The sequence below is a fragment of the Engystomops pustulosus genome, chromosome 1 (genome assembly GCF_040894005.1).
Source record: "Engystomops pustulosus chromosome 1, aEngPut4.maternal, whole genome shotgun sequence".
In the NCBI taxonomy this organism is placed as follows: Eukaryota; Metazoa; Chordata; class Amphibia; order Anura; family Leptodactylidae; genus Engystomops; species Engystomops pustulosus.
In genome coordinates, this window is record NC_092411.1 from 244,070,518 (window position 1) to 244,084,743 (window position 14,226).

The window sequence follows — 14,226 nt, forward strand, 5'->3', positions numbered from 1 at the left end:
AGTCACCGTTACTCATATTTTCCTAAGAGTTGAGTTTTGCTCTTATTCCTGGCACTTATCACACCCATATTCAGTTGTATTTCTTTCAATGAAACCCATGATTACCTGTCAAGAACCCTTGAGACAAATTTGGTGAATGGGCCTCATCTGTAATACTGCACACAATGTATATTTAGTGAAGCTGGACCTTGAGTTAAACAACAACTCCTCCCCTGTCTCATACAATTCCTTGACCTACTTAATGTGACCAAGTCACTTTAGGGCTTTCAGACCAAGCCAAATTCAAGGGTTTTTTTGAGATTGTACTTCATATTAACTAAAAGCAGAAGATATCTAAATTTTTTAAATATGTAAAAATCTTAAATTTAACAAAAATGTAGAAAACTTTCAAAGTCCTAAATTCTTTGCTTTTCAGACAGATAACTTCATAACTAACATTTCCTGAATGTCTGTTTTATGTTGGCATGATTTTTTTAAATACATCTAATTTTTCTAGTATGTCTTGAGGCTTATAATTTTGGGTGCAATTTTTAACATTTTTATGAAAATCGCTACTTATAGGGACCTGGACAGCTTTAAGTGACTTTGAAAAGGTTTAAATAGTAAAACCCTGTAAATGATCCCATTATAAAAACTACACCCCTCAAAGTATGAAAAACCAACTTTAAGAAGTTTGTTAACGCTTTAGGTGATTTAGGGGTTGAAATAAAATATAGGTCTAATTTACAATTTGTAATTTTTTGGGACATTACATTCATTCTGGTACAAAATTTACAAATTCACAAAGGATTAAATGATAAAAAGCTGCACAATGTTTGATACCCAATTTCTCCTGAGTATGCGGATGCCCCATATGTGGTGGTAACCTGCTGTATGGGCACACGGCCGGAACAAGGGTCATTCAGAGCAGATTTGCATTGACACATTTTACAAGCTATAAAATGCTGTTTTTGTGGTTGATTGCTGGGAAACAATCACATGACCTTAACGGGACGGCCTATCTCAGTCACTGGTCTCCTGGAAAACATGGCCACAGATACAGCCATTACAGCCGTAGATTGCAGATTTAGAAAAACAATGGGTAAGATTTACCTAATGGGTTGCTCATGGCAACCAATCAGAGCTCGGTTTTCATTTTCCCACAGCTGTTTATAAAATGAAAACTGAGCTCTGATTGGTTTCCATGGACAACTAGAACAGTATTATCTCAGACACTTCTGATAGAAGGGTAACTCCAGAGAAATTTTTCATAATTTTGAGCTGACACCCTTCATAATGTTGACCATCGTAGTGGCCAGAGAGGTCAGTTTGTAACTAGGGGTCGTGTGTGGGTTGGGTACCCTTAAATCAAACACTGCCTCTATAAAAGCCAGCTTTCTTGCTAAAAATTGCTTCTTATAGTGAGAAAAAAATACAATATATAAAAAGCACATAAGGCATTAATGCTGCTATGAAAGACATGTTTAATGATGTGAAATTTGTCATCAAGAAGTAGTCTGGAATATAAAGTGTTAATGAAAAATAAAGTTATTCTCAGTTGTACCCCAGATGATCTGTCGAGAATTTCTAACACTGGAAAACTAAAAAGATCCAATAAACATGAAAACAGAAAACTACTGGTAAATCCAAATCAGACAACTACACAGTTCTTGACAATATGCACCAAACTTTGAAGGGATTGCTGACTGTTGAATAACTCATTATAAAAAATAACATTAAAATCATAGCAATGTAAAACCGCACTAAGGTAGGGAAAAAAAAGGTCAGTTTTGTAGCAAAACACTCCAGTTAAGATTGGTAAACTTTTACCTAATAAAAAAAAAACTCGAAAGAAAATACTAAGCATCTTATAAACGTAACCTTTAATTTAAGAAGCATGTGGCATCAATTCTGCATCCAAAGTCCAAAAATAAAGATCTCATATTAATAAATCACGGGGATTTTTCACGGCAGGGGGGAGATTTGGGCAGCGCACTTCCTCGTCCAGTAAAGCCAAGTCTTCAACGTCCTGACCACAGTATTTCCTTTTGCATATTTTTACTACTACTTTCTTCTTCAGAAAAACTTTTATGGCCTCCCTGGAAGCCACAGCTTTGGCGTTTTCTTTTGTTTTGCCACAACCCATACCTAAATAAACACCTTGGCATCTCAGTTCGCACACTATGTTTTCCTGAGTGGTCTTGTTTTGTGGCAAATCTGCCAAGTCCTTCAGAGGCACAAAAGCAATGTCCAGTGTTGAGCTTAGAGACTCAACAGAAGAGCTCAGAACCTCTGTGTGGTTGAGGCTGGGGCTGAAACCACCTGAAGACACCAGCTTCCAAGCAACTCTTTTGTACAGTCTATTGAAGAATGGCTGTCGGCTCTTGACGTCCTCAGAGTTCAGTCTGCGAGTGCTTTTCCCTGTATTAGCCTGTGACTGCACCCTAGTGGCAGGGCGAGAGTGACCTTTCCATTCTTGGGCATCTGCATCATGGGCTTCATTGTGCTGGCCATCAGCTTCGGACTGTCTCCAGTTTCCATCAGTAGACCTCTGCTTCTTGGAGGACTCATCCTCTACCCCTTCTGCATGAAAGGAAAGAAAAAACAAAAACATATTACACTTTTGTTCCTACAGCAGATACTAAAATTAAAACAGCTGGTGAGTAACTTATAGCAGGATACTATAATATTAATATTGTTTAGTAACCATAAAATCTTTTCATTTTAATATCTGAGGCCCATCTTGACCTCCAGCACACCCTGCAGAATCCGTGCTAAACCTCTGCAATGTGAAGGCTGATTTTCACACCATGAGCCGAAGCTTCCATCAATCCCACACACTACAATGTTACTGTACTCTGCTGTTGATTTGCTGCATGGCAAATACGCACCCTGTGCAGCTCCCCTTGTAGTAACAAGGTCTTTGCTCAGTCTTTATAGCCAGTGGATCACTGCGATCAATGTGTTGGCAATGTCAGTTCCTGCAGTAATTATTAAGATGTCCATCCACTTGTAACGATGCAGATTATTTATACAGATGCATTACTGATGGAAAGTCCAACTTCTTCATTTAACAAAACAAACAATTTATGGTGGACTCCGGTTAGAACTCTGATTAGTACATGCTGGGGTTTGAGCTACACAATTGTTTTACAAAGTTGTGTGAATGGACTCATAGATTTATATTAGCTCTGTATTGTAGTCTATTTATAACTGCAAAAGTAGTGCTGCAGTCCATGTCATTTTTGCCATTATAGTTAACAGACCTATGATGAAATTAAGTCCTCCATAAATGTGACCCTATATACCCAAGGCCTCACGCTCACAACCATGTGTACAAACAGGAGAAAGTTTGTGGACCATTCCGCCAGGTGGACATAGGGTCCGCTCACTGCACAATAGACCTCTATGGGGACTGTGCTAGTATCTATTATTTATTTTAATTTATTCTGTTTTCATTATGCTCTTCCATAACTCCCTTCAAACGTTCCTAGTTTTCTTTCATGTCCCCAATAGTTCCATGGAGCATCTAAAATGTCCACTTTTATAAAATGCAGACAAAATAAAACTAATTTACAGCAAATATTGTTGGTGGCAATGGCCTGACAACAGGAATGGCTGCAATATTGATTGTTACTGTGAATTCACTTATTAGTACCTTGGCACTTTGCTGAACATGTTGACAGAAGCCACTTCAGAAGTAGCAGCCAATGTACTATTGTACTTAAAGGACATCTACCACCAGGATGAAGGATTGTAAACCAAGTACACTGGCATACTGGTGTGTGCCCCCTCTGGGGCACTGCTCTTCTTTTAGCTTCTTATGCCCTTGTTTTTAAGAATAAAAAAGGCTTTAGAATTATGCAAATGAGCCTGAGGGAACACCTATGGGGCCTCTCAGGCTCATTTGCATAATTTTAGAAGCTTTTTTTGTGTGTGAAAACTAGGGCATAATAAGTTAAAAGGAGAGCAGATCTTGCCAGAGGAGGCACACACCAGTATGTCTGTGGGCTTGGTTTATAATCCTTCATCCTGGTGGTAGATGTCCTTTAGTCTTTTGCATAAATGGGCAAGAAACAAAACTGTAAAATAATATCTCTGTATTAAATGGGGCTGAGCCAATGAGACCAGTGAGGGACCACCTGCAATAAGTGTTTTATAGAGAAGGAGCTAAACAGATTTAACAGTGTCCTCTCTGCAGGTAGCATGACATAGAGCAGGAGCAGCTTGTACACAGTGTCCTATCCGCCGGCAGAATATTATAGAGCAGAAGGTGCTGAGCAGACTGTGTATAGTGTCCAATCTACTGCAGACTGTTACAGAGCAGGAGGAGCTAAGCAGATATTACATAGTGTCATATACAACTTGTACATAGCAGAGGGTATGAAAGGTCTGCTCCTAAAGTACAAAACAGAACAGTGGGATGTGGTATTCCCTGGTTTACTAACAAAGAACATTTTACCTTTAAGGTAGAAATCCTATTCTGAGAGATATTTTTGCCCATACAAACTAACAGAGAAAACCCTTAGTGATAATTTTGGTGTAAACAATCTAAGGGTCTCATTTGCCAAACATGAATGTGCTTAAACTTAAGGTAAAGTCCTAATGTTATGTCTATGTTTTGCTGACCATTGCTACTTGCAATCCCTCTTTTCTTCACCTTGGAAACCAGTTCACCGCGGGTTGTATGGACTGGGGCGTCAGTCACCTTTAAATTCTCTGCCATTTTAAGGATTCTATCCATAACTGCTTGAGGATAACTAAAAAAAAAACATAACAAAAGTGTACACCATAATAAGTTTACTTTATTTTAATCAAAAACAACACAACATCAAAATTGATGCACAGTTTTTTGTGACACATCTAAGGTCAGTCCTGTAGTTGAAGATATATTCATTACATCAATTAAAGGGAGTTTCCAGAGGGCTGAGGAAAGGGAAAAGCATACTTACCATAGTCCTAAGTATTAAAGGGGATGTCAGGCCAACTAAAAGGTCAAAATAGTGTGAAATACAGCAATCCTTTCTAGATTGTCATTTTTATTTGTTTCTGTTTTTTTTTTTATCTCATGATCTTCTAAAATCAAGAGCTGTACGAGGATTTGTTTTCTGTGTAACAAATTGCACTTCCATGCAACTTACTGGGGAGCTGGAAAAAATTACAAATGTGGTCAAATTAACCAAGAAAAATATATTGCTCCATTTTCTTAAGTGAATCTTTTTCATGGCTTTTACTTTGCGCTCCAAATGCTGATAAACTTTTTCTGTACAAGGACTCGCGACTTCCTGTGATGTTCCAGGGCCTGCCAGACTTGCGTTGGATTATGGGAGCCATGTAGCTATTACAGCACCCACGTCCTCTCTGTGAGCAACTCTCCCATGTCAATGTTTGGAGGGGCAGATGTCCTTGCCACATGTGCACACAGTATTGGTGTCTCCGGCTCACCGTGGTCCAATGGAAGACATCACAGGAAGTCCTGCTGCTGTCCAGTCAAGTGACCCAGTGCTCCTGCGGACTACATTTACCAGAAAAAGTACTTACCCCGGTAAACGTTTGTATTAGCAACCAACCTCTTTAAGAAAGGGAACATTTTTTTGTTACATAGTTTCTATGTTTTTTGATTGCCACTAAAAAGTGTTGTGTGAATATGGAATAAGTGGTATCTCAGTCAAGTGTTAAAGAAGTGCTCTGATTGCTAGCAGCACAATGACGCAACATTGTGTGGGGTGTAATGCCCTCTATGGGGCGGTATAGAGGTGGTCATACAGAGGTAATCACCCGGGCAGGAGAGGGCACAGCAGGGTCACTCTGCCACTTCTCTTCTAAAGAACCGAAACTCAGACAAGATGGGGAGGCCCAGGCCTTGTGTACACGAGACGTCATGGCAACAGGCGGCCCAGCCCGACACTCACCGGCAGCCGGTGAACACATGGTTGGCCCACACCATGGAGTAGGCGAGCAGCCGGTCCAGGCCCCTGTGGTTGGACTGTGCAGGTGGCAGCCGCTCTCCCTCCAAGTTGAAGTCACTCATATTCCGCAGTATGAACTCTCTGCGGTGCCGCCACAGCTTGTCCGACTCGCACTCCCCTCTCAAAGTCTCCACCCAGGCGGCCGTCTCCGGGTTCTGTCTGAGGAACTCGGATACATCGTCATCGCTCGCCATTCCCATGCAGGGACACTGGCCGCCGGGAAAACTCCAGCAACACTGAGGAACAGCTCCACACTCCCCGACCGCAGCGTCACGCCGACGTCACCGCCCCTCATCGTTACGTCAGCGTGCTTCCGCTGCCGCCGCGTGCGGGCGGCACGGCCGCCATGTTAGGTGTGGGCACCCAGCCCTATCTGCGTCATATTGCCTACTGAACTTATTTTACACTTATTTTACAGCCGGCTACCAGGGAAATGTGCTACAAACACGGGGATAGAGCTCAAAGAAAAAAAAATCTTATTATTAATAAAAATATTTATGGTCTCTAATGGGCCTAGTATAAAAAATACAACTATACTAAAGTATCTGCCTCTAATGGGCCTAGTTTGCAAAGAACTGCTATACCAGTAATATTACTGGACTCTAATCAGCCTAGAATAAAAATAGGACTATAATAGTAAAAATAACCAGCTCTAATGGTTTTAGTATAAAAAAAAAAATACAACAATACTAGTAAAAATACTCAATTTGTCCTTATGGGCATTTCACCTATTTATTTTACATATAAACAAAAACTATTTGTCCTTATGGGCATTACACCTATGTTGCTAAATTGATGTGTAGGATGAATTAAATATTGGCACTGTGGGGCTTATTTACTAAGGGTCGCGGATCAAACTTTCGACGGATTGTTCGACGGTTTTGGCATTTGCGCAGCTTTGACAGGTATTCAACAGGGGTTTGCGCTGGGATTGTGTCGCCCGCAATAGGATTGTTGCCGCAGCTGCGCTGGCTTTCATACGACAGAAATCGGTGGGTGGGTTGATCTGACTGATTAAAATGCACTTAATGCGCACAATGCATTATCGTTGGACAATGCACTTTCTGTGAACTCCAAGGAACGGGTAAGTAAATGTACCCCATTGTGTTTTTCCCTGTTCATTATACATATATATATATATATATATATATATATATATATATATATTTGCCCTTACTTTTTCCCATACCTATGTTACAATGTTACAATAATTGATGTGTAGGATGAATTAAATACAAGCACTCTGTGTTTTTTTCAGTTTTTTCCTGTTCTTTATATATATATATATATATATATATATATATATATATATATATATATATGACGTTTGCCTTACTTTTGCCCATACCTAAGATGGCCAGAGGATGCGCCTTTCTACAGCGCTTGTGTGATGTCCAGTGGTGGTGCCCGACTTCCAGTTCACAGAGATGCACGCTGGAAAGGCTTCTGGGTGCTGGAACGAGGCTGAGGCAATGCGCTCACACACACCTGTTCCTCCATTGAAATTAGGTAAGAAAGAGACGATTGGCTCTCCTGGCCACTGAAATATGCCATGTTAGATATATATACCATGCTCGAACCACAGCACACCCCCTTGGAGAAGCGACAGTGAAACGTGTGCAACACCCTCGCCGATGCAAGGCGAAGGAGTGCTTGCGAATACGTCCCACAGCATGTCACTACATCACACTACATAGTCCTTATATTACACAGGGGACATTGCAGTGGTAGATCCTGCCTGGCAAGGCAGGAGTTAAGTGTCTTGTATGATGTAAGATCTATCATCCAATCACCTGTATTACATTCTGTCCAATGTAAGCTGAGATGTAATTGGAGGAGCAGCCACCACCTGACCAGGGAAGTTATAAAACCCCTGGCCAGGAATGTTCTAGAGAACAGTTTAGTCTGAGCTCAGCTCAGATTAGAACAGCTAGAGACTAGTTTTAGCCTAGCTCAGATCAGAAGAAGCAGACTGGGTTATCCCAGTCCAGACTCTATCCAGCCAGCATACCATACCAGAGCAGGAAGAGCCTAGCCCAGTGATGGCTAACCTATGGCACTGGTGCCAGAGGTGGCACTCGGAGCCCTTTCTGTGGGCACTCAGGCCATCACCAGAGATGACTCCAGGTATTTTCCTGCAGTCCCAGACAGCCCAGGACTTGCTGTGCACTGAGCTATATTAAAGTGACAGCTGTACCTGGGACTATTTTCTGCTTTATTGGTGTCCTCAGGTGCTGGTATCAATGAAAACTGTGACAGAGAAGGGAGTATAAATCACTAATTAAATTTCTGTGTTGGCACTTTGCGATAAATAAGCGGGTCTTTGTTGTAGTTTGGGCACTCGGCCTCTTAAAGGTTTGCCATCACTGGCCTAGCCCCTGCCTCTGAAGAGTGAAGCTAATAGATAAGAGTTAGTGAGGAAAGGGGTATCATCCTACCTTTAAAGGTGATACCTGAAGCTCTACAGGACAAGCTGAAGCTTCCTATTAGGACACAGCTACCTCCCAGCCTGCCCTCTGCATCCAGGCTGGCGATCTACCTCCTGTGGCTCCCTCCAACTGCATCTCAGTACTCCACCATTCTGTTCAAGGCACGTTGCTGCGGTTCCTGTCGGTTCCAATAAAGAACTGTAAGTTGTTTTTGTTCAACCTCTGCCTCCGTCTGGTCCCTGCTACTACGGCTGTCATCATCACGGGCACCCTGTCCACTACACAGAGACTCATACTCTAGACACCAAAGGGTTGCCCCAGGGAGATCCGCTATAGCAGCCTCTCCCTCATCATTTCTTGCCAACACCACCCTGCTGGAGACCTGCCAGGCTGTAGGACAGCCCTCCGGTTCCCCATACCAAGCACCGTGACACTAGCGTGCCTAGGCCGCAACCGCCAGCCACTCAGGTACTGCGAGCCCCGGCTGACTCCAGGCCCCAAAAAAAGGCTAGGCCCCGGTGGGGGATGTTGCACGTGCATCGGGTTGCTGGTGGTGGCCTTTTTCTGGCTACTAATCTTTGGTGTTTATGAATATGCAACGCCTGCATAGGTAAAATTATTTGTATCATATTATGTGTCTTGGAGTTGGAAAAGGTAGTCAACAAGGGAAACAGGAGCCATGGGTGTATGAGAAGCATATGTGTTCATAAGAAGCAAATGCTACTATGGCTACTTGCTTCTAAGATAGTGATGGAGAACCTTTTAGCGGCCGAGTGCCGAAACTGCAACCCAAAACCCCCCTTATTTATCGCGAGGTGCCAACCAAAAATGAAAGCAGTAACTTATTGCTCCCTGTTCTTCAACAACGTTCGATTATATTGGCCTCCTGAGGACAAGATGGAAAATTTGCATCATTTTAGCTTCTTTCCAGTGTCCCTCTGTACACAGAGAATTGTGGGGCCAGCAGAAGGACGCCCTGTCTACTCATTCTCCCTCTTCCTACATACTCAATAAGCGAAGTAAGTATCACTTAAATATATGACTGAAAGCAGCATCTTTTAAGTTGCTTGGAACTGCAGGAAGATTCTTTGAGTCCTGTCTGGTGCACTGGGGTGATGGCCCGGGTGCCCTTACAAAGGGCTCTGAGTGCCGCCTCTGGCACCTGGGCCATAGGTTCGCCACCACTGTTCTAAGACAACATCAGGAGGTTGTCCTACATGTGATAAAATGGGGCTAAGCCAGTCACACATGAGCTTATCATGAGGGCATCATTTATGGAGCAGCGGTTTAATGTCTGTGGATAATAGAGCTAAACTAAAACCTTTGAGAAATCAACAGTTGACTACAACTTTAGAAATAATTTATGTGCTACCACAGAGTTTCTATAGAGCATGACCTCTGTAGAAGTGGAATCCTACTGAATTTTAATAAATGCTCACAAGAGGGCACCAAAGCACACTGAGATCACTTCAGCTGAGATCATCAACTTTCTATGAAGCTGATTTTTTGTGATATCACAGCCCGACACCGGCACCAGCGAGACCCGGTGTCCCGAAATCTTCTTCTGATGCGCCGCCGTAGAAAGGCGGACGTGTCAGAAGAAGTACCCTTAATGACCGCCGTAAAAACCCGATAGGGCGGTCATTAAGGGGTTAAAAGTTTACTAACTCTCAGCTAGATCACTGCATGGTGCTTTACTGCCCTCTCATGGTCATTAATGAGAACAAAAATCACATGTTATGAAGTGACCATCAATGTGTCTTTGTGTAGAAATATATTTCAGCAAAGCAAAAAAAGGAAATCATTACTATAAAGGATGAAGTGCAAGAATAAATCTGTTTTAAGTTTTTACAACACAGTTTTCTTGTATTTTAGGGATCACTAAGATCCATGATACAGCTGCTAGAAAGCAAGAAGGCATATGATGTAGCAGGTTTGAATATTATGTATTTAATACTCATTCTGGGTGAAACTGGGTTTATAACTCAGTCCTGCAAGAATATGAGCAGATCTTATTCTGCTTCTAACCTTGCATTGCAATAGTATAAATACGATTTATTAATGATGCTTATGTAATTCCCCCTTTCAAAGCAATCAGAACAAATTGAAATTTTGCGTTGATTGCTTTTATCTTTCCATAGTTATGCAATTTTTCTGTTCTGAAACTACTTGTTAGAAATCTTCCTCAGCAGCAGTAAAGTGGGTAGAGGCTTACCACTTCCTTTGCCCTGAGCTAAATCAAATATCTACTAGTTTCCATCATGTGTTCTCTTAATATGTAGCTTAGCAACTCCAATGAGATTCCACATTCCAATAAGTAACTCCATTGAGCTCTGTGTACATAAAGTACCGTATAGTGACTAACATGGCAGCTTTCATCACATGGAGGAGTTTCATAGCTTCCCTGCTGTGAATATAGTGGAGAACAGGAGCTGGGGGAGGAGTGAAGAGTCTATGATAAAGCTAGATGTGTAGAGAGACAGATAAATTCTGCATGATTACAGACTAGGAGTACTGATAGGGAAAGTGGAGCCCTTCTACCTCACTATTCTTTATACGAGTTTTCTGCATTAACAGATTTGCACAAACACATGGCTCTCCTGTTAGCTACACAGAGAGCAGTATCACATTACCTCCCACTCCCTTCAAAGTGCCCTGAATGGCACCATAGTGAATAGAGTGCAGGCATACTTAACCTGTGCTCTCTTTACTTCTATGAGGCCTCTGGGGCTGTCATCCTGAACACCCTCCCAGAAGTCATATAGATGTGATAGGATCATTAGTAGAGCATGCGCACCTGTATTCTATTCTCTATGGGGGACCGAAAGTCTACTGTTCTTCTGACTTTGGGGGTTCCCAGAGTTGAGCCATTTATCTTCTTTCCTGTTTATTATGCCACAATCCCTTAAAATGTTAGGGTTGGTCTACCTGAATGAGATGACTGTGACTAATATATATGACTGTGACTAATATATATATACAGTATTTGTAATCAAGTCTTAAATTACATATCATTTTAATGGACTTTTGTATTAGTTTTCCAAGAGATGACCATAAAGGTCTTTGGATACACAAGGCTTTTAAACCGTCCCGGTTGCAAGGTGATTTTCGAATTATATGAGTCTTTGTTTCCAGTGCTGGAATGGATTAAGTAACACAGAAAAGACACACTGTCCTTACTGAAGATTAGCTCACAACAAGATCTGCCTTTATTTTGGCACTGAGACACTTATATAGAAAATCATAAGGCACTTTACATAAGGCGTGTAAGTAGAAAAGCAGCAACTACAATTGGGTGTCCTGACCCTGGAAATGTAACACTATTTGGTAATTTCACACAAAGGAGTCTAATACCATTGGCTGTATGCAAATACGGAAACCTAACGGAAAACTCTGGCAGACCTGAGCGGGGTAGCAACACATGCAGGATATCGGGTGCATGATCTTCGTGAATCGCGGCAGATGTGCATTCGGGTCGGACAATACACTTTCGGGGACGGGTAAGTAAATGTGCCCCCATGTTGTTGATTTACTTTAAAGATATTTTGGTAATCTCTTTTTAACTTTCTAAGTCTGTCTGTCTCTATATTTAAATAAATCTTAAATATCCTTCAGTTATAACACTGATGGATGTTATGTATACTTACATAAGCGACAGATGCACCATTCACAATAGATGATATCTTACTTGTCTAAGCACCCTTCCTTTACAGTTCATGCCTAGATAACTTTCTTACACACATTTTAACTGCTTATTTGCCACATTTGATACATCTGCATTTTTTTATGTATAATCAACATTTATTATGGGTGAACACAAGGGGCAAAAATACAAGTAGGCGATGGCAGCATAAAACTGATCATGCAGGATCATGTAAATCTTAGATCAATGTTCATTGATAATTGGGTAAAGAGATAGTAGCATAAAAGATCACCCCGAGATGCCATCTCAAATAAAGTGATCGTTGCATTGTATAGATAATTAACAAAAAACAGATCAAGAAGAAAACAACAAAAAAAGGGGGGAACACATGAGAGGAGAGGGGAACACTTAAGACTAGGTACTTGTGAATGGAAAGAGCAGTGATTTGCAGTAGTTATAACAGGAACAGGTCTTGGAAGTCCTGGGAGCCTAGGCATATGTCCCATGTCCCATCTTACTGCAGAATCACTGGCCACTAACTCCTCCATTCTATGGATAAATCCAAGTTCCTGCAGCAACTCGACCAGTGTAGGAGGTTGGGGATTCTTCCAGTGCCTCGGGATTACCGTGCAACTAAAAAGTGACGAAGAAGGCCTTTTTTTAATAGTAGAAATAGAACCAGCTATGATTGACAAAAGAGCTATATGGGGAGATGGGGTGATCCTCTTGCCAGTAACCTGATGGTAGATGTTAGAAACCTTACTCCAGAAGGGTTGGAGCACTGAACAGCTCCACCAAATGTGAAGTAGAGTACCCACCTCCGCACCACATCGCCAACATATGATACTTCAGGGAAAATTCTGTCGTGTTGAGAGGGACATCTGTCCACCCTATAGCTGTATTTTTTAAAGGAAATCTACCACTTCTTTTCTTTTTCAGTGGGGCTGTGAGAACAAACCCAGAAGCCACTGTGGACGCAACGCTTCCATGTTTCTTCGCAAAGTAGCCAGCTGCAAGCTACCCAGTACTAGTGCGCATGCTTAACAGCTGGGGAGGGCAGGCCGTGTTATAGGCATGTATAATTAGGGTAATAGGAGAGCGCTCTGATCAGGTAATAAACAAGATATGATCCTGCATCACTGTTGATACAGCCTTTTTTGGATGAAAAGGCATAATACCAGATGGTACATTTCCTTCAGAAATAGATAATTTTTTTTTTACATATGCAGAAAATAACATAGAAGGTCATGGAAAATTAAAATTTAAAGTACCTTAAACTCTTGGCTTAATATTGGCTTATATTCATTGCACATTATGATCTAAGCTGGGCGCCGCTGAAGACATGAGTCAGGCAGATCTCTACGTATTACACTGAAGGCATGGTTAGGGCTAGGTTGGATATCAAGCTGTATTTTAGTAAAATGATCTGACATGTTGAATACTAAACAAATGACACAGAATTGCACAGATTACTCAGAAGAGGTATGTGTTATGTACCTGACTGTTGTGAAATAAAGGCTGAATACTGAGAGATATTGAAAGGCCATCAGTAGCTTTAAACAGCAGACATGTATTGTGTATTTTCTTGCTGTCAGTGTGTGGAAGTATTTAATGTTTGCATTCAGTGGCTGTAAACCGTTTCTGAATGGTTATTTCTATATCCCTGTGCTCTCATCTAAGATTGGTTTTACATGCTCAGGATTTTCTGTGCAATTTTCAGCAATTCCTGGAGCAAAGTGAAACATAGAAAAGTGTCTGGCCTTTATGAGGGTCATTTACTAAGGGCCCGATTCACATTTTTCCGACGGGTTATCTGAATATTTCCGATTTGCGCCGATTTTCCCTGAATTGCCCTGGGATTTTGGTGCACGCGATCGGATTGTGGCGCATCGTGCCAGCATGCACGCGACGGAAATCGGGAGCGTGGCCGTAAAAAAACCTGACAGATTCGTAAAAACCGCTGCATTTTAAAAAAAAACACGTGTTGCTTGACACACGCTTACCTGCACCAAGCGGGGGACGGTGAACTTCAGTGCAATCCAACGAACTTCAACGCAGCAGCGACACCTAGTGGACATCGGGGGAACTGCATTAATGAATCCCAGCTGGACCCGAATCCTCGCAGAGAACACACCACTGGATCGCGAATGGACCGGGTAAGTAAATCTGCCCCTATGTTTACTCTCACTACTGTATATGATCTCCA

General features: G+C 41.8%; 1 protein-coding gene across 2 annotated transcripts; it reads right to left on the bottom strand.

The window, feature by feature from the left end:
* Window positions 1–1,843: 1,843 nt before the first annotated feature.
* On the bottom strand, window positions 1,844–6,294 carry CDKN2AIP (CDKN2A interacting protein). Of its 2 annotated transcripts, none has more exons than XM_072123322.1 (3): window positions 5,892–6,291; window positions 4,609–4,739; window positions 1,844–2,562 (listed from the first exon to the last, which is right to left on the bottom strand). In XM_072123322.1, exons 1-3 carry the CDS (start codon window positions 6,146–6,148, stop codon window positions 1,919–1,921), a joined length of 1,032 nt encoding a protein of 343 aa, XP_071979423.1. In that variant the 5' UTR covers window positions 6,149–6,291; the 3' UTR covers window positions 1,844–1,918. The 2 variants fall into 2 exon arrangements, with proteins under 2 accessions (XP_071979423.1, XP_071979431.1); XM_072123330.1 differs by having other exon boundaries at window positions 2,424–2,562; window positions 4,640–4,739; window positions 5,892–6,294.
* Between the last annotated feature and the right edge of the window lie 7,932 nt (window positions 6,295–14,226).